This window comes from Lotus japonicus, chromosome 1 (assembly GCF_012489685.1).
Source record: "Lotus japonicus ecotype B-129 chromosome 1, LjGifu_v1.2".
Lineage (NCBI taxonomy): Eukaryota > Viridiplantae > Streptophyta > Magnoliopsida > Fabales > Fabaceae > Lotus > Lotus japonicus.
The window spans coordinates 134362783-134388559 of NC_080041.1; the positions used below are offsets into that span (position 1 = coordinate 134362783).

At 38.9% G+C, this 25777-nt stretch overlaps 2 protein-coding genes across 2 annotated transcripts; one reads left to right on the forward strand and one right to left on the reverse strand.

Moving 5' to 3' along the window:
• The first annotated feature begins 604 nt into the window (after positions 1-604).
• LOC130726769 (uncharacterized) lies at positions 605-2107 on the forward strand. The gene has a single exon (XM_057578076.1). The coding sequence runs from the start codon at positions 1226-1228 to the stop codon at positions 2105-2107; it is 882 nt and encodes a 293-aa protein (XP_057434059.1). The 5' UTR covers positions 605-1225.
• Positions 2108-14361: 12254 nt separating this feature from the next.
• LOC130731170 (respiratory burst oxidase homolog protein B-like) lies at positions 14362-20302 on the reverse strand. Its single transcript, XM_057583374.1, has 12 exons — positions 19576-20302; positions 18892-19051; positions 17870-17918; positions 17546-17659; positions 16863-17291; positions 16355-16741; positions 16172-16267; positions 15939-16054; positions 15751-15853; positions 15553-15626; positions 14801-15315; positions 14362-14707 (listed from the first exon to the last, which is right to left on the reverse strand). The coding sequence occupies exons 1-12, from the start codon at positions 20081-20083 to the stop codon at positions 14598-14600; spliced, it is 2661 nt and encodes an 886-aa protein (XP_057439357.1). The 5' UTR covers positions 20084-20302; the 3' UTR covers positions 14362-14597.
• Positions 20303-25777: the final 5475 nt, after the last annotated feature.

A 25777-nucleotide genomic window follows, 5' to 3' on the forward strand; every position in this document is an offset into this window, starting at 1 on the left:
TGAAAAAAAAAATCAACTCCTTCTTTTACGGTAATTTAATATTTGATTTACATAACCAATTTTTCAAAATTTGAATTAAAAAAATCTCTTTTTATAAAAAAAATGTACATACGGTTGTTAACTAGAAAAGTTAGAAAAGTTAGAAATGAAATTAAACAAAGTTAACATTAACTACTTTATCTTTTCCATCATTTACAGATATAATTGGATTGTTATCTGGTCAACCTCGGCTCACTCATTATGGAAAGGGGAAGACGAAGATTCTCAATATAGATCTGTTAATTGATGGGTACGTATTTGGTTTACCAATCAATAATTTATGTTCTTAATTCCATCCATTTACAACATAATGACTTCAAATTAGATATATTTATTTAATGCAGACATAAAATGGAGTGTGGATTGTTTGGTGAATACGCTGATGAGTTTAACACATTGCTTCATAATGACACTTCTCCCAGCCAAGTTGTCGTTATTAATATGGCAAGAGTTAAATTTTATAAGGGTAACAACTCTAAATTTATTTAACATCTTAATTTTATGCAACACGTAGATAATGTGTTTTTTATGGTGATTTTATACAAAGGTAAAAATGTACTGCAAAACTCAATGTATGGAACAAAGATATTTTTCAACCCTGATATTCCTGAGGTCCTTGCTATCAAGCAAGGTACGTACATTGCAATATTCTCTTCCTAATAGTACCCACCATGCCCATTCATTTTATGCTGACTCAATTCATTCTTATTTTAAGCATAATGGTCAATCAAAGTCTCACACCATTCAACAATCAACTCAATGATCATAGCCAATTGAAACCAGAAGATGACTTCTTACGCCTGACGCCGAGGATGGATATTGAGCAAATGAAGGAGTGCAGTACGGTAATAAAATTAATATCAATGAAACCTCAACCTGTAAAATCAGCAAGGGTAGCTTGAAGGCTAAGTTGTTGCAGCAATCTTCTTTGATCATATGGGATGAAGCGCCTATTTTGAACAGATTTTGCTTTGAAGCTCTTGATAGGACACTCAAGGATATAATGTCATCTGAGAATCGAGCAAATGCCAATAAACCGTTTGGAGGTAAGGTAGTTGTATTAGGAGAGGATTTCAGACAAATACTCCCTGTTATTCAAAAGGGATCTAGACAAGATATAGTTGCAGCAACTGTAAATTCTACATATTTATGGGAAAACTGCAAAGTTCTTTCCTTGAAATAAAATATGAGGTTACTTAATACGAATGGACATCAAGATAATGATGACATCAAAGAATTTGCTGAGTGGATTCTTAAATTGGGAAACGGTGAATCAGCAACCAATGATGACGGTGAAAAGCTTATTGATGTTCCTCATGATCTTTTGATTACTGATCCATCTGAACCGTTGCTCCAACTTATACAGTTTGTTTATCCAGATATGGTTTCTCATCTTACAGATCCAACCTTTTATCAAGAAAGAGCTATATTAGCCCCCACATTAGAATCAGTTGAAAAAGTCAATCAATATATTTTATCTTGCATTGAAAGGGAAGAAAAAGAATATCTGAGTTGTGATTATGCTTGCAAGTCTGATGAGGACAATGATGTTGAAGCTGCATGGTTAACCCCGGAGTTTCTACATGAAGTAAAATGTTCAAGAATTCCAAATCACAAATTGGTGTTGAAGAAAGGGGTGCCTGTCATGCTTCTAAGAAACTTAGACCAATCCTCTGGATTATGTAATGGAACTAGACTATTAATAGAGGATTTGTGCCCAAATGTGATCGGTGTGACTGTTGTGACTGGAACAAATTCCGGAAAAAAAGTTTACATTGGTAGAATGAGTTTGATTCCACAAGACTCTGGTCTTCCATTCAAATTTGAAAGGCGACAGTTTCCATTGGCTATTTGTTACGCAATGACCATCAACAAGAGTCAAGGGCAGTCTTTGAGCCATGTTGGATTATACCTTCCTAGACCAGTATTCACTCATGATCAGTTTTACGTAGCAGTATCAAGAGTCAAAAGTAGAAAAGGGTTAAGAATCCTAATATTGGATGATGAAGGAGAAATTACCACTTCAACAACAAATGTTGCCTACAGGGAGGTCTTTGAAAATATTTGAGGTTTGTTCTTTATTTAATATTTTTAGTCAATTGAAATTACTTTGTACTTTCAATATATCATATAATATGTTGCTATTTCTATTTGGTACTTGAATGATGAGATTCCAATTCAATTGTGTGATTCCTTTTATTTTTGTTGTTTAATATTATGAGTGAAGGTTGCAAGAGATATTGTGTGGCAAAATATCCATGGAGTCTTTCAGCCCGACAGATAACTGTGTTGATAATAATAGTTTTACTTAAAAGTTGTTAGATGATTTTTACTACTGATTCTGATAATTTATTTGAAGTACATATTGCATTCATCTTATTTTGGAATAATCATATTAGTCAAATGTTATGATATTACATGTTCCTATGATGCTTAAGCTATTACGTGCTGGGAATACTATTGTCTATCACTACATACATGAAATTTCAAGCTACTTAAATATGCACTAATCTGTCATGTGACTACAAATATGTTTTTATTTTACTAATATATATTGTTTTTCTCTTGAATAAATAACTTTAGTCCTAACCAGTTAGTGATGTAATTTTTATGGTGTCTCATTTTTTGCAGGTGCAGACTTATGAAAAAGAAAAAATGTCACTTCATCGGAAAAAAAAATCAAAGGCATTTTTACATTGCTATTATTTATTATATAATGAATTTTCCAGTTCAAGTGGTTTTCACATTTTAAGGATCTTTTCGAATTTATTTGTTATGTAATTTGGTTCATTGTACCTCTAATTAAAATACTATTTCAGACGTGGGTTATTTCAGATTTCTACATTACGTCAATTTGGGTGAAATCTATTTTATATTTTATTACTTTGTTTTTAACTCATGGTGATCATCGGATGCAAGATTATACCTATGAATATAATACACACATGATTTTGTGTATGATAGTGTTTTCTCTAAAACCAAAGTAAAAATTAAACATAACCAAAACATACCCGAATGTAACTCGACTCAGTTAAAACAAAAAGACCATATAAAAAACATTATTTATTGCTCTTAACTTCATTTTTATTTCTTTTTTCCATATTATTTCATCAGTGCGACGCACGGGTTCGGATACTAGTTGAAGAGGAACAGAATGCTCACATTTTGGCTAAAACCCCCTCTGCCATAATTTCTTCAGTTAAACATCATATTCAAAGACAGGCTGTTTGGTGTCACCGAACTGTTAGTGGTATGGTGCAATATGAAACACAAAGACAATGATTGAACAAAGAGAAGAGATTTTTTCAAGAGAAGCTTTCATGTTTCAACTCTGCAAATGCAATGGACCAAGAATTTTTCAACAAAAGAGGTTCAAGAAACAGATGCATAAACAAATCCGCGAGAAGATACAGATAATAAAAAATACTAGTCAACTAGAACCTGCTGGCTCATGAGTATTTCCACTGCCACGTTAAGAACACCATCAGCAGCTGCTAGTGCCACTTCCACCTGCATCTGAAAGCAGCCCAAGACAAATGCATAAGAAACACAAAATTGAGCTGTAGGTTTTAATCTACAGTTTATGCTCATACATAATTAATAGACAAAATTTTAGGTATTAGTTCAATAGTAAGGAATCAAATAAAGAAATATCACAAATAATGGAGTCAATGAGAAAGTTGACCATAATCAACATTTTAAAACAAGTTAAGTAATTGACAAGTTCACCAATTGAAAGAAATATAAAACTTACAAATTGCAATTCTAAAAATACATGATTTCGTTGGTAGTTGGTACAATAACCTGTCTCCAAAGATAAATGTCAGAAGAAGTAAAAATGATATCGTAGGGATGTCTTTGTGGCTTTTTTAAAAATATGGAAAAACAAAAATAATTATTGTTAGGGATGCAATGACTCTTGAAGTGCTCATCTTTAAAGTGTCATTGTGAAAACATACTAGTGACATGCCTAAAATCAATGAAAAAGGGGACAGAAAAGCACCTACAAACATTCCAAGAAGAAATCGTGAAGAATCTGATAGAATTGGATCACTGAAGGGAGTTGCCCACGGCCCAAAAGAGCTATCTCTAGGCCCAAATGGACTAATGATTTCATTCTGAATGATTTCACTGTGGGAAAATACGAACAGTGAAAAGCAGGAGCTAAATACTAACAGAAATTGTCCTTTGCATAAATTGTACATTGGAATATGTGTCCTTCATGAAAGGGGAAGCTCTCAGCTGGTATAAGTGGATCAGGATGCACAATAACAACCAACTCACCTCTTGGGAAGCCTTCGCCCGAGCTTTATCCATTCGTTTCGGTCCATCTTCATTTGGGTTGGTAAATGGACTGGGCGGGACATAAAGAAGATTATGTCCCGCCCAAAATGAACAATAAACCATTGAAGATAGCCATGGCGGGAAGTGCGACACAACGAGCTTCATTGCCCTCCCTTAGATGATGGACCCACAAGCCAGCTGGAAGATTCCTTTGGATTTGTCTTATATGTACAAGGATTTGGGCCCTGATTGTCAGGCCCAAATATAGGAAAGGTCCATATCATGACCACCCCCTCTATAAAAGGGGAGGTCATCCACTTGTACGAAACCAACTTTTCAGCATTAATGAGAATATTCCTTTTATGGTAGTTTTGCTATTTTAGTGCTCTGCTAGGGTTTACTTTTTGTCTTTCTCTTACGTAAGCTTGCCCTAGTACAGAACATTGGCGCCGTCTGTGGCTCTGACTTAGCTCTTCCGGTGACAGAAGGAGGAATTACGAGCCATGGAGACTCGTTCATGCGGCGTGGGTCGCCGCGATCATCGCCGGCGCGGTGGTGGTCGACACGGCGGTCGCGGCGGCGGACGAAACAACAACCGTCCCGTACTGGACGAGCAAGAGCAGGAAGCTTCCTCGGAGGGGGTCCACTCAGTGGCGCCGTCGCCAGCGTCATTGGTGAATGCAGCTCCGGGAAGACCTTCAGATCTGATCGCTAAATCAGATCCAGGTGTTCGGCGGCGTTCAACGCCGCCTGAATATGTGAACTTGGAAGATCTTAAAACCACTGCTCCACGGAGAGCACAAGAGGCAGTGACAGGTATCACGCCTGCGGCTTTGCAACAAATGTTAGATACCTTACAGAAGGTGCAGTCCCAAAACGAGCAGTTGCAAGCCCAAGTTGAGTATCTCACTCAGCGGCAGGATTTTAAGCAAGAACAACGCCTGGAGGCGGAGGATGTAGTTGAATTTCAACCTTTTGTTCCAGCCATCACTAGGGTGGACATTCCAAAGCACCTGCAAACCATGGCATTAGACGCCTTTTCGGGCGAATCTGATCCTATGGAGCACCTTAGATATTTCAATACCAAAATGGTGATCGGCGGGGCGACGGATGCGGTAAAATGTCGATTATTGCCTTCCACGTTCAAAGGCATGGCGATGCAGTGGTTCATTCGACAACCGCCCTTCTCCATTGATAATTTCACTGATCTGTCCACTAAGTTTCTGACTCAATTTTCCGCCAATAAAACCACAAAAGCAACAATGTTTGATCTTATCAGCATACATCAGCAACCAGGCGAGAAATTAAAAACCTACATGGCACGCTTCAGCAAGATGGCGGTGCAGTTGGAGGAGGAAAATCCAGATGTCTGTTTGGCGTCATTCAAAAATGGCCTTCAGGCGGGAGATTTGAATAGAGACTTAACAAGGCGACCGGCGAAGGATATGATGGATCTTCGCGCTCGTGTTCAAGAGTTCATATTGATCGAGCAAGATGATCAGAAGAAACAAGAAAGAGAGGAAGGACGCAAGCAGTCTCAATCTGGCGGTGTTTCACAGGACAAATCCAAGGCGGGGAAGGAAACCAGGGTAGCGCAAACCCCCCGTGTACCAAGACCGGGACCATACCAAAACTCTAAACCTGGCTTTCAAAATACATGGCACATAAATTCACAAGGTCCCACTGCTGCCACAGCTGGTCAGCCTGGTGCTTCGCCAACGCCAGTCCCACTTACTAAGTTGAATGCACCCTTAAGTACCATTTTAAGGGCAGTTGGGCAGACCAACGTTGTGCAGTACCCACCACCCCCACGGCGGCCGCCAGCTAACGTGGACACCAATAGGTGGTGCGAGTACCACAGGGCGTTGGGGCATACGACAGATAATTGTTGGAATTTAAGGCGGGAAATTGATCGTTTGATTAAAGCTGGCCATTTGGCAAACTTTGTTAAAGACACAGCAACGCCGGAGGTAGCTAAGATCACTCAGGAGGACAAAGGTAAAGGTAAAGAGATAGTTGAAGAGTTGGGCGATCCTGTTGGGGAATGCTCATCTATTGCAGGAGGATTTGGCGGGGGTGCAATTTCAAGTAGGGCTAGAAAACGCTACGTGGCGACAGTACATTCTGTACAGGAGTCGAACGAAGGCGAGTGTTGGGTGAATCATTCCCCTATTATATTTACCCCTCAGGATTTCGCGCATGTAATTCCCCATGACAACGATCGAATTGTGGTAACAATTAGGGTTAACAATTATGTGACAAAGAAAGTATTCTTAGACCAGGGATCTTCGGCGGATATCATCTATGGAGACGCCTTTGATCGCCTGGGACTAAAGGAATCAGATTTGAAACCATACAAGGGAACCTTGGTGGGATTCACAGGGGACCGTGTCAGTGTGCGGGGATACGTGGAAATTCCGACTGCCTTTGGAGAAGGAGAGTTTGTCAAGAAATTTCAAGTAAAGTACTTAGTATTGGCGTGTAGAGCCAATTACAATGTACTCTTGGGGCGAGACACCCTCAACAAGGTCTGCGCGGTCATCTCAACTGCTCATTTAACTGTTAAATATCCCGCCTGCAACGGGAAGGTCGGGATATTGCGTGTAGACCAGAATGCAGCAAGGGAATGCTATTTAAGAAGCGTGGCGCTCTATGGGCGAAAGGCCGCCAAGGAGAGCCATCGAATTACAGAAATCTTCCCACAAGAAGGATTTAGCTTGGACCCAAGGGACGAGGCTGATGATTTTCGCCCACAACCTCTGGAAGAAACCAAGCAGGTGCAAGTCAAGGACAAGTTTCTAAAGATTGGCAGTGGTTTGACAACAGAACAAGAGGACAGACTAATCACCCTTCTGGGTGATAATCTAGATCTCTTCGCATGGACCATCAATGATGTACCAGGGATTGACCCCAAGGTGATCACTCATAAACTAGCCATACGACCAGGGGTGACCCCAGTCATCCAACCAAGGCGAAGAATGAGTGAAGAAAAGCACAAGGCTGTACAATTAGAGACTGAAAAATTAATCAAGGCCCGCTTCATCCGTGAGGTACAGTACCCAACGTGGCTCGCCAATGTTGTGATGGTCAAGAAGGCCAATGGGAAATGGCGAATGTGCACGGACTACACAAGCTTGAACAAAGTGTGTCCCAAAGATTCGTACCCACTTCCCAATGTTGATAAGCTTGTGGATGGAGCTTCAGGGAATGAACTTTTAAGTCTCATGGACGCTTATTCGGGCTATAATCAGATTATGATGCATCCCTCGGATGAGGAAAGTACAGCATTTATGACCAATCAGGCGAACTATTGTTACAAGACAATGCCTTTTGGTTTGAAAAATGCAGGAGCTACGTACCAACGGCTCATGGACAAAATTTTTTCAAAACAAGTAGGCAGGAATATGGAGGTGTATGTGGACGACATGATTGTAAAGTCCGCCAGGGCTAGTGATCATGGTGGCGACCTCAAAGAAGCGTTTGATCAGTTAAGAACATATCAAATGAAGTTGAATCCTGAGAAGTGTTCTTTTGGGATCCAGGGAGGAAAGTTCTTGGGATTTATGTTAACATCAAGAGGAATAGAAGTGAACCCTGATAAGGGAAGGGCGATCTTGGAGATGAAAAGCCCAACAAGTGTAAAGGAGGTTCAGCGTTTGACAGGGCGAATGGCCGCCTTGTCACGTTTCTTGCCAATGGCGGGTGACAAAGCGGCCCCGTTCTTCACATGTTTAAAAAAGAATTCAAAGTTTCAGTGGACAGAGGAATGCGAACAAGCTTTTACCAAATTGAAAGAAACATTGGCCACATTACCGGTACTCTCCAAGCCAACACCAGGCGTTCCATTAGTGCTCTATTTAGCGGTTACTGACAAGGCAGTAAGTACGGTGTTGCTCCAGGAAGAAGGAAAAAAGCAGAAAGTTATATATTTCGTGAGCCATACTTTACAGGGGGCAGAGTTGCGGTACCAAAAAATTGAAAAGGCGGCTTTGGCGATTTTGAAAACTGCAAGGCGCCTCAGGCCTTACTTCCAAAGTTTCCAAGTCAAAGTCAAAACTGATGTTCCCTTAAGGCAAGTACTTCAGAAGCCTGATTTATCAGGGCGATTGGTTAGCTGGTCAGTTGAGTTATCAGAATATGACATACAATATGAGCCAAGGGGCCAAGTCACTGTCCAAAGTTTAATTGACTTCGTGGCGGAATTAACACCCACTGAAGGTGAGAAGACTCAAGGAGAATGGGTCCTGTCTGTGGATGGGTCCTCTAATAACACTGGAAGTGGGGCGGGAATAACAATTGAAAGTCCAGATAAAATGATCATTGAACAGTCTCTCAAGTTCGAGTTCAAGGCGAGCAATAATCAATCTGAGTACGAGGCTCTGATTGCCGGCTTAAGGTTGGCCATTGAGTTGGGAGTCCAGAAGTTATTTATCAAAGGAGATTCGCAGTTAGTGGTTAAACAAGTGAAAGGCGAGTACCAGGTGAAGGATCCGCAACTGTCCAAATATTTGGAAGTGGTGCGCAGATTGATGATGGAGGTCAAAGAAATCAAAATAGAACATGTCCCGAGGGGACAAAATGAGAGGGCTGATGTGTTGGCAAAGTTGGCAAGCACAGGGAGATTGGGCAACTACCAAACAGTCATTCAAGAAACCCTGCCTCGCCCGAGCATTGATTTGGTAGAAATAAAGTTGAAAGCTGTAAAGTCAGTCAGTGATGGCGAGCTACCTTGGATGGAATAGATTAAGACCTTCTTAGAGAACCCACCAAAGGAGAATGATTTGAACACGAGAACAAAACGCAGAGAAGCCAGTTTCTACACACTGGTGGATGGTGAGTTGTATCGGCGGGGAATCATGTATCCTATGCTCAAATGTGTCGATACCAAGGACGCCCTCGGAATAATGGCGGAAGTCCACGAAGGTGTGTGTTCTAGTCATATCGGCGGGCGATCCTTGGCAATAAAAGTGATAAGAGCAGGATTCTATTGGCCAACCATGAAGAAGGATTGCTTGGAGTATGTTAAGAAATGTGAAAAATGTCAAGTCTTTTCTGACTTGCACAAGGCTCCACCAGAAGAATTAACAACTATGATGGCGCCTTGGCCGTTCGCCATGTGGGGGACTGATATCTTAGGACCATTCCCTGTAGCGAAGGCACAAATGAAGTACATCATCGTGGCGGTTGATTACTTCACTAAGTGGATAGAAGCCGAGGCGGTGGCGACTATCACAGCCGCCAAGGTCAGGAACTTCCTGTGGCGAAGGATTGTTTGTAGATTTGGGGTCCCCATGGTGTTAGTAATGGATAATGGAACCCAATTCACAAGTAGTGTTACCCGGGAATTTTGTGCAGAAATGGGAATCGAGATGCGATTTGCCTCTGTAGAACATCCACAAACCAATGGGCAGGCTGAGTCGGCTAACAAGGTTATCCTGAAAGGTTTAAAAAAGAAACTGGATGAAGCAAAAGGGCTTTGGGCGGAGGAACTACCAGGCGTTCTTTGGGCATACAACACCACGGAACAGTCAAGCACAAAGGAAACCCCGTATCGTTTAACTTATGGAACTGACGCCATGCTCCCAGTGGAAATAGAAAACCAAAGTTGGCGAGTGGCTCGGTTTAATGAGAATGACAACGGGGAAAATCTGATAGCAAATCTGATTATGTTGCCAGAAGAACAACGGGAGGCACACATAAGAAACGAGGCGGGGAAAGTGAAGGTCGCAAGAAAATTCTCAACAAAAGTCGTGCCAAGAAAAATGAGGGTGGGAGATTTGGTGCTCCGAAAAAACACAATACCTGATAAGCACAACAAGCTTTCGCCCAATTGGGGTGGGCCTTACAGGATTATAGGCGACGTTGGAGGAGGAGCTTATAAGTTGGAACAACTAAGCGGTCAAAAGGTTCCACGAACATGGAACGCCTCTCATCTAAAGCAGTATTTTAGTTAAAAGAAACAACAAAGGTGAATGAAGCCGCACTCTTTTTCCCTTTCTTTGTAGAGGTTTTTAATGAGGCGGCATGTATAAAGAATGGAGACAATTGTTCCCATGTATGAGTATGAAAAAGAAATGAAGATTATTTCAACAGAAGTTACTTTTTAATTTATATTACGAGTTTATGCAAAGTAAATCGTATCAAGGTATATAATACCGCGAATAAACCTTTCGGAATAAGAAAGTATCGCCATCCAATATTGCAAGCCTTGGCAATTCTAGTGGCCACTAGAAACCAAGCCTCGTCGAAAAATCGACTAAGGTATATAGACCTAAGTAACAACAATAATTGATAACAACTCAAGGTAACAACAAAATTTAAAACGGTCTTCATTAAAAGCAAGAAAAAGGGGCGACGCCCGTACATAATTTGGAATGAAAAAAGACAAAAGGGGCAAGGCCCCAAAGATAAAAGATGACTCAACAAAATAAAAACAAATTACAAATTCAAGCCAGATTCTCATTGTTGGCGTTGTTGCCCTGGCTTGTCCCAGCTTGAGGGTCTTCCTTCTCGTGATCCTCGTTCTTGTGCTGCTCATTCCCATCCTCGCCATCTTCTTCAGGCTCACTTTCATCATCGAATTGGGGAAGGAGGTCGAGGCTAATGTCATCATCACCAACTACTTGACCATCCTTGATCTCCTTCAGCCACCCAATACGGGAAAGATCAAAGCCCGGCTCAACCACACTAATTTGCTCTTTGGCCGCCAGAAAGCCTTGAGCAAACTGGAGAGAAGCACGCCCCAAGATGGAAGCACTTAGGCGTTCGTACTTCTTTTCCAGTTTTTGACACTTGGCCTGAACAGCAGTGTGTTTGTCGTTGATGGTTTCCTTTAGGGACTTGGTCTTCTGAAGGAGCAAGTCAGAAGCAGCCAAGTCATCAGCTAACTTAGCACACTTCTCCTCGGCGGCCTTCAGCTTCTTGTTGGCGGTTTCAGCATCGGCCTTCGCTCGCTCATATGCAGTCTTATAATCAGCCGCCTTCTTTTCATAACGGTTCTTGGCCGATATCAACTCCTTCACGCACTGAGCCATTCCCGCCACAGTACTGGCGGCAGAAAGCGCGTGATGGATCGCCACGGAAGCAATGTTGGGGGGGCCTTGACCGGAAATGTCCTTGTGAATCCGGTTGTCAAAAGTACGGGTCATGAATTCCAGCCCATTGAAGTGAGGATCCGACAAGTTCAGCAAGGAGGGAGGAGCCTCGCCACCAATGGCTGAGCTAGGGCCAGCTTGGTTAAATGGAGTTGGTGGGCGGTTGATTAGCGCGCTTGAATCTTGTTGAGGGGGCGGGACATTGTCATGTCCCTTCTTTTTCTCAGCCGGATGACTTCTTGGATCGAGAGTCGATTGGTGGAGAGGCTTACCACCAGCAGCACTTGAAGTTTTTTGACGTTTAGGGTCCCTGACGTTGTCAGAACCCGAAGTACCTTCATTCTTCTTCTTTTGCTCAGTTTCGGCGGCCCTCTTCTTCGCCACCGCAGCAGACTGGGCGAGGTACTCCTTCATCTTGATTGGGTTCGCGTCAACCTTGCTTTTTCCCATCGTAGCTGTATGGAAAACACCAATTAGACGAGATACATGAACAAAAAGAAAAACAAGTTACGTGCAAAGATTATAAACTTACTAAAAAATTGATTTAAAGTGCCGGATTTCGACGCCTCAATCAAGTCGTGACCGGAAATTACTGGTAGTGTGCGGAGGTAATCGGCGACGCCTTGTTCAGATTCATCCAAGGCGTCATATGAAACGGATATTTTTCGGCGAGGGTTCTTTGTCCAGTAAAAAGGGAAGAGAGGGTTATTGTCGGAATCTCGGAACAAGTTCTTTATTTCGGGCGACTCCATAACTTTAAAGTATTTTTTCTGCCATACTTTGTAATGGCTTTTAAGGGCGGTGAACCGACTCATGCTCTTACGGGCTAAAAGTGGAACCCATTTCACAGAAGTAGGTTTAGTGGTGACTGATTTATAGAAAAGGAAGAACAAAGGATAGGTTGGAGTGAAACTCAAGTGTTCACAAAGAATTTCAAAGCAGCGGAGAAAACCCCAGGCGTTGGGCTGGAGTTGGCAAGGCGCCACATTCAGAAAAGAAAGAACGTGACATATAAACGGCGAGAAAGGAAGTTTGATGTTCAAGTCTAAGAAGAAATAGCCATAAACAAAGAAGAAATCGGGCGATTCATCGGCTGGTTCTTTACGCAACAGAACACAGTCATCTTCGCCACATGGGAGGACATTCAACAGATGATCTTCATTATTCGAGGTGGCGGGATTTATCTTCGTGAACCCTTGAGCAGATATTCGAAGCGAATTAATGCTCCCAACGCTGCTCCAGATAGAACGCAACAGACATTTATCTTCAACTAAATGCGCGTCAGAGCGCCATTCAGGTGAAGACAAATCTCCATTAGAGGAGAGAATTGAGTCTACGGAGCCGGCGGGACCGGAATCATCATGGGTAGAAGGCGAGGAGTGAATTTCAATTATAGAGGGGGCGACAACTTCCTCCTCCGTGGAGGGTGAAGAAAGTTCTAGGGAAGAAAGGCTAGCGTTTGGTAAAGACATGCGAGGCAGTTTCATAAAAAGAAGAAAGAAGATGAACAAACTAAAAGTAAAAAGAAGATGAACAGAGTCAAAAGAAGAAAGAAGATGAACAGAGTCAGAGAAAAAAGAAGTAAATGAAGAATCTCAAGAAAGAGAAAAACTAACCAGGGGAAGAACTGTGGATTTGAGAAAGGAGAACGTCGGCGATAGGGGAGCACCGCGCAATGACGACGGCCGGAGGAAGAAAAGGTTCACCGGAGTTCAAAGAAGAGAATGAAAGCTGCGGTGAAAAGGTTTTCAGAACAAAAGTTTTAAGAAAGTGAAAAATGAAAAGTGAAAAGGGGTTTTTATAGAGAGAAAGGAGGAGAGAGAATGAGTGGGGGAAGATCGTGGGATTGTGGGATTTGAAATTCGAAAAGGTAGGAAGCGAAAAGACATTACTCCTCGAGACGCACAACTGAAAATTGCATTTATAACAAATGATGACGAAATCCCGGAAAACAAGGATACGTGCGTCAGTTGAAAAGACGTGATTGACGGTTATGATTAATGGCGACATATCTTTGAAACGGCAACAAAGGTGGCGAAGCGTGAAAATGGCGATGTAACAACGAAAGTAAAATGGCGATGAACGAATAAACAATAGAGGCGAACTACTAGGTAACATGATGAAGACATTTCGACTCATTACTCGAGTCTCATGTCTTGGGGGCATGTGGACTGGGCGGGACATAAAGAAGATTATGTCCCGCCCAAAATGAACAATAAACCATTGAAGATAGCCATGGCGGGAAGTGCGACACAACGAGCTTCATTGCCCTCCCTTAGATGATGGACCCACAAGCCAGCTGGAAGATTCCTTTGGATTTGTCTTATATGTACAGGGATTTGGGCCCTGATTGTCAGGCCCAAATATAGGAAAGGTCCATATCATGACCACCCCCTCTATAAAAGGGGAGGTCATCCACTTGTACGAAACCAACTTTTCAGCATTAATGAGAATATTCCTTTTATGGTAGTTTTGCTATTTTAGTGCTCTGCTAGGGTTTACTTTTTGTCTTTCTCTTACGTAAGCTTGCTCTAGTACAGAACAGTAAACATTCAGAAAGGTGTGGCCCAACATATGGCAAAGTGACTCAGCTTTTAGCGTTTTTGCCCCTTTTACATCATGTTTCTCTTTTATTGTAAGGGGTCCAATCCAAGAGTATCCTCAGTGCAGTAGACCAATTCATTTGTAATGATCATTAATATTATGTAAATATGTTAAGAGTGTATTTCAGTAATGGACTGAAAAAAAATTAGGATAAAATGGTAAGCATATTTAGAATGATATTTGTAGAAATATGAATCTTCCAAGTATACATCCTAGACCAAAATGTAATGGTCTGAATAAAACTTCCAACTTCATTGTTTGTAGCTATGCGTTGCTGACAATTTATCTATTTGATAATCTTCCAATTTTTCTATACGTTGTTAATTCGGCTGAATCAGACTTTGCAAATTGCAATAATCATTTCATTGACGTGTGAGATCTAACAACATTATTTCACTTTACAACAAAGTGAATACAATACTTTTTAGACATGTTTACAGCTCCAAGGATCAAATGCAGCAGCTATCAGCTCATCTACATCTAGGGAAAAAATTTAGCAAGTAATGAAGAACTAATTATATGCCCCTTAACTATATATGTTACAGATCAAAAAAAATGAACTATGATCAAAAGAATTTAGAAGTTCTCTTTATGAAATTCGAACTTAGTGGTGGTTTTCCTGGAAAAGTCAAGAGAAAGTCTTTTAAGTTCTCCAACCAAGCCTTGTGCCCCACAGTAGAAAACACCTGAAAATCATTACATTTATTCAAAGTTAAGCTAAGTAAGATATGTTGGTATACAAATTTAAAACCTGAATTAAGAGCAAGATCAATACTTACCCACTGTTTTCCCAGGGTGTTTAAGTGCTGCTTGTTTAAAGACAGTACGCCATTTCGGTTTAGCAAAATGTGTCTTTACCCTTGTCCCTGAAACTATATCCACACCACTTTTAGCATGTTGGAGAGACTGAAGCATTGTGATTAAAGCTGATCGAGCATCTCCTTCCTCATACACACTTGTGCAGTAATTATGAAGCTCGATTAGTCCGTCCTTGTCGTATTCAGCAACCTCATCCATCACACCTTTGAACCATTCAAATGAACCTTGCTCACGAGTAACCCAATAGAAATAAGCCCGGTTGGTGGCAAAAGGCTTTCTCTTGTTGTTTTTAACTCCACTCTCTACCTCTCCTTCTTCTATGTCTTTTTGTTGTTTCATGTTGTTCAGCACATCTTTGAGTATGCTAATCAAAGGGGTAGCGCCAATCCCAAGGCCCACCAGAAGGATTACTTCATAGTCTTTGTAGTCTTGTGCTGGTGCTCCATAAGGTCCATCAATCAAAAGCTTTGGCATCCTAAAATTCATTCGAATTCACTATAATTAATAAAGTATCAATTTTGCCATTTTACTAAATCATCTGTGCTCGTTACATAGATCCTTTATAGCATGTTTGGATCAACTTATTATTCATGTAGCATTGTAGCTTCTCTCCAAATTGATTTTGGCTTTAGAATCAATAGTAGAAGAATTTCGAAACATGCAGTTAAATGATTCATCACACCCTTAAAGCGACATAAGAAATATAGCTTACCTTGGTATGTTGTTGCCTTGTAGCATATCAGCTCGGAGAAGGCCACTTTGGTCACCACTTGCTGGTTGACATGCCTGTATCAATCATGTGAATGAAGTATTAAGCATTAACATCATGAACATGTTTGAAGAATTGTGCAACTTATAACATTAGCAAATTCTACCAATAAAGCAAAATGGTTGTTTATGCAAAATTCACCTTGGCGAAAACAGTCTTAAGCTGTGATGTCCAGTCACCCAAAGTCCGAATGTGAACGCTTACATAGTCATCTCCTGGGGCTGATGTAATAGAGAAAGGATGCCTACAGATATCAACATAAAATTAAATTACTAGCTGCATTAAATTTTATTGTTTTCATTATAATAAGAATTAGGTTTTTCACTTACCATTGAAATGGAGAGACATCTCTGCAGTTGACAAAAATATATTGTCCACTATGATACTTAAATCCTTGAGGTTTAGACACATGCAAGGCCAACACATTTCCTGGGTACACTGCAACCTGAATTTTTTTTCAAGAGCATTAGAAACTTAACCAACCATATTCACAATGTCATTAATAAAAAAATTCAAAATTAAAAGGAGAACAAAATAGGTAAATTCTTCACAATCAACGTACCTTTAAAATCTTGACACTTTTGTAGCCAGACCTAAAAACACGAAGTAGTCTCTCACATCCGTATATTATCATAGGAACGGCAAGATACATCCAAGTCTGTTACAAAAAAAATGTGTACCTAAATTTAGAAAACATAGAAGAAAACTTCAACCAAATGAAAAGAAGCAATGTAATAATGCATACCGTTTTCTTTTGCCATTTCTTGGAGAGGTATAGGTAGTAGCCGTGAACAATGAGAAGCGCATAGACAATGACAAAGAGGTGATGGGAGTACCAAAAGGCATTGAAACCAGTAAGTCTCTTCAAAGCTTTGGGGAGGTTTAGCCTGTTTCTTCTGAACCAAGGTTGAGCCAGAGTAAAAGCTATAGCCATAAGTACCACTATAGTTACCCCAGTCCAACCCTCGGTTCCTTTCACAAACCACCAATAGTTGTTAGGCCTCTTCTCTCCAAAGGCTGAGCTCACGAACTTATACTCCTCATCTGTTGCGTGCAATATCCTTGGAAAGTCACATGTCAAATGCGCAATAGCATGCAATCCAACACCAATTGCAATGCCAAAAGCTATCACCTAAGAAAATGGATGGAATTAAAGTTAATAGCTAATCAATAATAAAAGGGAAGTTACTTGCCAATCCAAACATGCTAAAAAATCACCATCCAAATTACTAGTCAAAGAATATTATGCATACCTTGTGAAAGTTGATGTTATCATCAAATGGAACCGCCATTCCTAATTTGGTCTTGGTCCTGAGCCAAGTGATGGTGTTTCTGCAGACAGGCAACAAGATTAAAGCCATGTTGAACTTGAGTGTCTCGGCAGCACCCTTGGCGACCGTGAGACAATATCCCATGACATGAAATGCATCACGATTCTTGTACTGGATGAACTTCCAAGTGAAAAGGGCAGCACAAATGGAAAGCCAAAGGGCTATAACCCAAATTCGTTTCCAATTGTCTTCAATGAAATAGGTCAATGCCTGATAATTCCGCTTGATGGGGTTGTGCTCTTTTGTTGGGACTAGTTTCTGGCTCAGCATTTGGCTTAACACTCGACTATCTGTGTGCATGTGAGTTGATTGTGCTGGGGCTTGCAGAAGAAGCATTTCCAAGTTGTATAGCTGCATGATTCCAATATTTGAAATTATATACCATTTTCAGAAGAGAAAAAAATCACACCATTGTTTTACACCTCTTCATCTATATTTTCTTATTTAAAGAGTGGTAAAGTAGGAAAGATGATGGGCTCGAGTGTGTACTTTTACTAATTAAAAATGAAGTGATATAAAAAAGTGCCAATTCAAATCATAGCTGAAATTTGTTTCAAATTTTATTTTTGTCAAATGAACTTATTATATATAGATAGAATACAAACCTCAATGAATCCAAGGTTGTCCGGATCCAACTCCTCCATGATAAGGGCTGCATATTCTTCTGCTCTTTCTTGTATTTTTGACAGCTTATTAGCAGAAGCACTTAAGCCGATAATCTGTATAATAAATCATAAAACAATAATTAAATTAATTTAATGTATTATCAAGTGAAAAAAATTATATTTTTGTATTACATGACATCCTTTAATCAACATGTCATGCAATTATTAATATGCAAATTAAATTATATAAGTGCATAAATTTAATTAAACCCTTAAGTACTACTACATCATTATTTTTTGCTCATATAAAAATCAAACCCATACCTCTTGAACTTCTTCTCCAGTAATTCGTCCATCAGCATTTTTGTCCACCCTGGCATAAGTCAAAATTAATAAATTAAGAAGTGGGTATAGACCCAATCATGATTCAATCAAGTTGACATTAAACTCATAATTATTTTCATATTTTGACTGATTAAGACATGTCTGCGTATGATATTTCTTAAATAACTGCTAATTGAATTGGAGTACAACTTTTTCCACAGTCAATAACTACCCCTTTACTCGTTCTTTCTCTTAAAGGGGCCAACCTTTGATTATTTCCATCCTTCCCCACTTCAAAAAAGTTAGTGGTTGATTTTTCCTTTTTCGTAGCTGTATTGGATTTGCTGGATTCTGCTAACCATCTAGCTTCACCCTCGACTATTATTACATTACTAATCCTATACCAATATTTGTTTAAGTTCTCAATAACTAATAAAATAATCAAATCATTAAAAAATTGCATTTGGAATTTTTTTATCTACATTTATGTACAACTGACTTATTTTACTTATAATGAAGACAGTGTCTCATTCTAGAATCAAAAAATTCACAAACCATAATTAAAAAAAGACTTATAGTGATACTTAGTCTTACTTATAACTAATTAAAATATTAATGACATACCCTTTACTTACAACCAAATTGAAAACATTTTTTATCAAAGATGTTTGTTTTCAACTCCAGAATTGCTTATAAAATCCCCACCCCATGTGCCTCATTTTGTTTTTATTCCTCACTTTGGCTTGGTATGCCTGTCGTTGCAAGTGATACTATTATAAAGCCAATTAGTACTATGACCCATGCATCACATGAAAAATCGCACCGAATGCGGCGTTTAGCGAAAAATTATTGCTAAGCAAAGTCAAAACACAATCTCTGAAGACCATTCTATAGTTTATCAGGATTTTAGAAAATTGAGCACAGTAAGTGATTCCTTAATCCCAATTAAAGATTTTTGTCTTTCAAAAGAAATTAACCTCATTCAAAATCAAGCAAAAACTAAACCAATAAATTAGTCTTACATATCAAAGAAGGTCTGCAGCCTCGAATCGAAGCTATGATCGGTAATTTGTTCCCAGAATCCATGCAGCTCATCCTTGGTTATGGAAGCTGATGTTATGCCCCGACGACGAGCTAACGCATCAAATAACTCACCAGCAAAATCCCTGGACTCTTGCATTCCTAGAATTCATTCCCACCCAAAACAACAAAACAAAATCAGTTTCAGTAAAATGCATTCTTAACTATTGTCATTTCCTTTGCACCTTTTAGCTTCAGCTCACAAAAAACAGAATATCATGTTCGGATCAGCTTCTCTTTCATCATAATCAATTTTAAAACTCAGAAGCTTCATCTCATACTTAATTCTGATTTTAGAATTAATTGTAGAAATAATTAGTGCATGTTTGGACACCATTCTAGTTTGAAGTCAAAATTGATTCCGGTGAAGCTTGTGAGTGTCAAGATTGATTCCAAGAAAAATCCAAACAAACATGTATATTCTCATATACTAGTTGAAATTCACTTGTTGAGCTTGTTTGGATGCGGACCAAAAAGAACTTATTCGAGTTTATCTAGTGCGCTTTTTAGTACAGAAGCTCGAATAGAGCTCTTTGGTCGACATCCAAACGCGCGCTATGACTAAATACTAGCTAATTTTTTTTTTATTGTGCATGCTAAAGTAGTGGAGCATAACAGTAACATACCTATGCACTGGCTAAAGCGCGTTTTGGGGAGTTTTCCCTCAACGGCCAACTCATCGAATCGCTTCTCAATCTGTGACCAGCCTTCAGTACCAACGTTCTTGTTGGTCATGAACTTGAGCCCTTTGAGGGCGCGAGCAGCGCCGGATTTGCCCCTGTCCGTCGCGTCGAACTTCTTCGACGACGTCATCCGCTTCAGCTCCCGTGACACCTGCCGGAGGCGCTCGGACAGACCCGACGGCCGCTTCTCCAGGCGAGTTGCCAGCAGCGCCGTCTCGGAGTCGCCGCCGCGGATGTTCTGGACGGAAACGGTGTCGTCGCGGACATCGAGCGTGATCTCGACGAAATCCTCTTCGTCTTTGAATCTGGCGCTCTTCTTGCTGCTGTTTCGTTTGTTGGAAGAGACTAATGGGCCGCTCATCGGCCCACTGAAGCCCACTCTAGTGCTTCTGCTTCCAGTGCTCGATGTCTCTGACCATGATTCTAGATTGTTCTCTTGAATCTCCATCATTAATTGTTGCAATTAACCAAATTTTGAAATAAATGAATAAATAATTATGTATATATGGCTATTGGCTAGGCCTTAGCTTTTTTGAAACTGGTTAGGCCTTAGCTTGAGAGAATTGGATTTGGAGAAAAAAGAGTTGAGTTGAGGGTGTAGTGAAATTTTTTAGAATGAAGTGGGAAGAGGAAATAGTAATGTGTGAAGAATATATAGAAGAAGAAGAGGAAGATAAGAGGAGGGGTATGTGAAAGGTGGAGGGTAGTCAAAAATGGGGGGAAGATTTAATAAAAAAGGGCATGTGGGGCTGTTTGTGAATGTGGCGCGTTCGTTGACGAGGACGTGCCTGCGAAGACTTTGTTGGTTGGAGGGAGGGGGGCCTCGTCTCTCGTCTGCTGCTAGATGGTGGTTGTTTAAACAACCATAGAAGGAAGAACTTTATAAGTATTTTTGTACTAACATAAACAACACAACAATAAACTTACGTTTACTTGTAGACTTTTGAATTTTGATATACGTACGTACACATTAGTTTTTCTTACGTTTTATTTTTACTTGCTTTTTTTATTAAGTTTTACATTGGCTATGCATATATATATATGGCTAATAAAAAGTTTATAAGTAAGCTGGTTTAACAGCTTAAAAAGTCAGGAACGGGAAAGAGATTACCGTTTTCGCCGGGCGAAAGGTTTCGCTGCCTTAGCACAACATGAGAGATGTCTTGGAAGCCAAGCGTGGAAAGCGGAGGCCCTTGCTAGCATTGTGCTTTGGAATCGATTCTTCATCAATGGCGACCCTTCCTTTGAACCTTGTCAATGATCTAAACTAGCTTTTTTTTTTTTGGTACATCGGAAAATAAAAAAGACAAGAATTGAATTGAGTTAGTCATTATTGATTCCAGCTAAAAAAAATTTTATTTTAATAGCAATTATCAGTTGATTTTATTTGCATTTATTTTTTATATTAATAATGTATTCCCCATTTCAAGAGAAAATAGTGTACTCCCACGTAAAATTAATTACTTATTAATGGTAAAATCAAAAGTTTTATCTATTCATTAATATTATAAAATAGTAATTAAAAAATTACTAAACCGCCAAATTAACAAAAGAAAATGGGGTGTCATAATGAGTACTTGGTACAACTTGCATTCAGAGCTGTTAAATCTTTTGACACGTCGTTTGAACGGTGGAAGTGTGTTTGCGTACTATAACAATGGCTTAATTTGAGCGCGCATCACATTAAATCCTTGATTAGAGAGTCGCTGACCTTAGATGAGACATGGATGACATGTCACACTTATGCCCTCGGCCTAGTCAGACAGCTGTGATGGTACAATTTGTTTGTGATGTGTGCAATCAATTGGGGGACGCAACCAGATATAGGGTAGCCGGATAAAAAGCGGGTTTATCATCTGCTGGCCCCGTGTGTTTAATTAATTTGGAGATGGGTATTTAGTTGTGGGGCGCCCTATAGGTCTGATTGTCTTGTATGTAGCCCTTCGCTTGTGCGTAGGGATAGTCGTATACGATGTGAGTCAATCAGATGTCTCTCAATCGTTGGGGGTTGGGGTCGTATACAATTGGCAACCATGTGTGTGTGCCGAGGGCTAGTCTTCCTAACTGCTACTAGTCCCCTGGCTTAGGGGCATGCACAAATGTGGATGCCGAGAGGTATGAGCTAGCTCTGTTATGAGTTATATTGTTTATTCTTGGCAAGATGCCATGGTAAGTCTCTTTAATCGCCCAAGGTTCATGTGTTGTGTTTGGTGTGATATTGTTTTCGAGTAGATCGCGGAGCTATCCGACGGTGGAAGGATCACCGTCGATCACCAGATCAATTAATACAATCAACAAATGTTGGTTTGTCGGTAGCGAGAGAGGTAGTTTTCCCAAATGACATAACATGTTGAACCTAGGCCTTTTGTTAGTTTAGTAAATACACTCATATCCGCATGTTTAAAAAGCATTATTAAGCACTTATTTATAAGTTTGTCTAGAAGTTCAATTATTGTCTAGAAGTTTATAGGCTAAAAAGCACTTTTGGCCCCTGATGTTTTAAGTTTGTGCAAGTTCTGCCCCTACTCTATTTTTGTCGATGTTTTTACCCCTCATGTTTTCAAACAGTGCACCGTCTACCTCTCCATCAGTCAAACGTTAAAAAACTAACAGAATGATCTGATGTGGCTTTTTTTTAGATATTTTTTTGAACTGCTACGTGAAAATTACAAGTGAAATTGGAAAAAGGGGGCAAGAGAGATTCAAACTCAAGACCTGTAAGTAGCAAAACATGCATTTAACCAGTTCAATTACATGCATAATTGATATATACATCAAGCAAAATTAGTTTATATCATTTCCTTGATCATCATCAACTTCATATACTCTTCTTCATCTCTCCAATCCACTCAGGAACCTCTCCTGAGAAAGCATGACTGATGGAGGGGTAGACAGTGCACTGTTTGAAAACATGAGGGGTAGAAACGTCGAAAAAAATAGAGTAGGGGCATAATTTGCACAAACTTGAAACATCAGGGACAAAAAATGTTTTTTTAGCCAAGTTTATAATAAGAATCCTAAAAAAACAAAACACAAACTTGACATGAAATATAAACTAGGATAGAGCCCGCTTGCCCGTGCGATGCACGGGTAATTTTATACCAAATTAGTTGTTAATATAATCATTACGTATTAGATACATATATGAAATAATACAATGATATATTTACTAAAACATATAATTTTAATTAGATAAATACTTATATGTTATTATTATCTTCCCTTTATGTCTCACTGTTTCATCTTAATTAATTGGATAATCATGCGATGTTAAGTTTGGTTCACCTTTACGGTTAGTATGAAGCTTGTGGGTGTAATCTCCGACACAATCTTGCATGTAAAAGATGTACGAATAAAGTATATAATATATGTTGCTCAAATGTTGGTTGATTGAATTAGTACGAAACCTTAAAGAAAAAAAAATTAAGAAATCATACAAACTAATTGTTGTAAATCTTTTGGAAAACTTCGTTGAAGACAATGTTCGGAACATCTTGTATAAATTGTTTGAGTAGAATGCTTGGTATAAAACCATATGAACATATGGAATGTGTGAAATATCTTTTATTAAAATGGTAGGACACAATAATTTGGTGGTAAAGGAACAACATTAAAACATAAAAGTTGTAACAATCAAGAGAAATTTTGGTTTCACTAATGTTGTGAAAGTATTCTTTTTGAATAAACCAATTTCTCATTTAAAATAAGAAATAGATATCACTGAACCTTCTCTACATACTTCTAAGTTCCACCTAAAAAAATTATACAATTCCTTCTATTGAAAAAACATGTGCTAAAGCTGAATTAATCTTCAATAGTATACAAAAAATTTCTTTTTTAATAGAAAAGAAACGACCACAGCCATGTCCAAAGTTATGTACCAACATTTTTATATTTTAAAATAACGTTGCTAAACATTAGCACATTAAAATGAATAAAATTTTCACAGAACCGGTCCTCGCCCTCCTAAGGTAACAATTGCACATATCTTTCTTTTCAATTTCTCATTTAATAGAAAGAAACGACCGCTGCCATGTCCAAAGTCATATATTAATAAAACCAACATTTTAATATTTTAAAATAATTTTATAAGCATTGGCACATTTAAATGAATAAAAATTTCACTGCGAAAACCAGTCCTTGCCCTCCTAATATCAGAATTGCACATATCGGCTTGAACTCCTATATCTTCAACACACTGCATAAATATTCCTTCTTGCTGATTACACAATTGCTTCTGCAATGACAAATCCACATTGTGCAATAAACCATGCTTGATTAAGTTTGTGAGTGAAAACTAAAACATAAAAATTGGAATTATAAGATTTTCAGCGTTTCAATTATAATATTTTCTATCATTTCAAAGGCTCAAATTTAACAGTTTAAGTTGAGCACCTTACTTAGAAGTTATAAAAGCATTGATCTTTGTGAAAACCTTAAACATAAGAACTGGAATCCTACAATGCTAACATCTTGCAGTATTAAGCTTAGCTTACCCAATGTAGACCAAGTATATATTTATTTCACCATTACATTTAGTACCACTTCCATGTACTTTTGAAGAGGACAAAGGAGGAAGAAAAACTGCATTAACCTAATAACTAAACCATGTGACAAAGGGAAAAGAAGTTCCAAAGGACTATATATAGAGAAAAGAAATACACAATAAGCGAATCACCATAAAGAGAAATATTCCACTTATTAGTTCACCAGGAAGCTAACTACAATGGTGATACATTCAAAACTACCTAAGAGTGAACATTAGAAAAAGTAAAAAATCAAATCAATCACTGCAAAACTATATCATCAATTGTAATAATTCCAAAACAATTCAAATTAAGCATAACCCTCCTGATTTTATATTATGCTGGTCCTAGTTTCAAGTACTTCAGGACTAATTAGACTGGTGAAGTTAACATTCAGGAACTGATTTGTTGGACAAAACACAACCTTTAACATGGTTTACATTATTCATGGGCTAACGTAAATGATGTTATATCTCCATTAGTTACTAATTTGACTAAAAACAACCCTGAAGCAATATAACATGAAAGGTTACAAATCAGAATTACTTGCCATCAATCAGAAGTGAAGAAATAGCAACACATATCAACTCAAAAAAAAGCAGGAAAAGATAACAAAACTAAAGGAAGCATTCTACCAATTTCTCATCAAAGTAAAGCAAAATGAAAAATTTAAGAACAAAAATTGATAAGAAATTTCAGCAAACGGACCAGGAAAAAAAGTCTAGAAAACAAAATGTCTTAATCACTGCACAAACTGGAAGGAGAAGGATAGCAGGAAATCTAAATGAAGAAAAAGTTGTGAAAATTTAAGATAGCACTGAAGTAAACATGTTAAAGCCCTCCACTTAAAATTGTTCCTAAGAAAAAAAAATGTCAAATAAGCAAAAGATGTTAAGAAGAAGCGAAGCAGGATAAGAAGGATCCAGTAACAAATAACAAATGTGAAAAGAAGGAATAATAAAAAAGTGAGTCTATACCGAGGTGTAAAAAATGAGAAGGTCTTAGAGGAAAAACACCTATGATGAGTTACTTTAAGACAACCAATAATGAAAAGAAGAAAAAAGTGTTAGTAATTGCATGGAACTTACTTGCAAAAGTGGCATCCTCTTCTCCATGCCTATCCTTCCTCATGTCTTCAGTCCTTTCATTTGATATTCTGGTGGGTTGTAATTAAAATGAAACATCAAAGAAGCACATAGCTAGTTAGTGAAATCAACAGTAATGTCAATATGTGTTGTATAATCACTCAAACAGGAAAAAAACACTTGTAGCAAAACAGGGTTATGCAGAAAAGAAAGAAAGAAAAAACTTTTAGGAGAAAATCAATCTTTCATTTACTTATTATATAGCCACAAAGCATTATATATAAGTAGGTGAAATACCTGGACAGTTTGTACCAATAGAACAATCAACATTTACACGAAGACCATGCTGCTTAAGACCAGCCACCAAATCCTCAGTTGGCCTCTCTCTCATTCGGGGAGCCCTACCAAGTATGTAGCTGAAATATAGAAAACATGACATACCTATTTAGACTCAAACCAACAATATAAGGCATTCTATGACTTACTTGGTAGAAGGATGCAATCAGCAGGAGAACCTAGCAGTTTGAACTTTGA

What these genes read in the sequence shown, in the direction of transcription:
- LOC130731170 (XM_057583374.1), bottom strand. Translation starts at nt 20,083, where the DNA reads ATGATGGAGATTCAAGAGAACAATCTAGAATCATGGTCAGAGACATCG. An exon ending in CTGCAGACCTTCTTTGATAT is followed by an intron (nt 17,919 to 18,891) that starts GTAAGACTAATT and finishes GACTTATGCCAG; the next exon opens with GGTGGACAAAAATGCTGATG. An exon ending in CAAGGCAACAACATACCAAG is followed by an intron (nt 15,316 to 15,552) that starts GTAAGCTATATT and finishes AATGAATTTTAG; the next exon opens with GATGCCAAAGCTTTTGATTG.
- LOC130726769 (XM_057578076.1), top strand. Translation starts at nt 1,226, where the DNA reads ATGAGGTTACTTAATACGAATGGACATCAAGATAATGATGACATCAAA.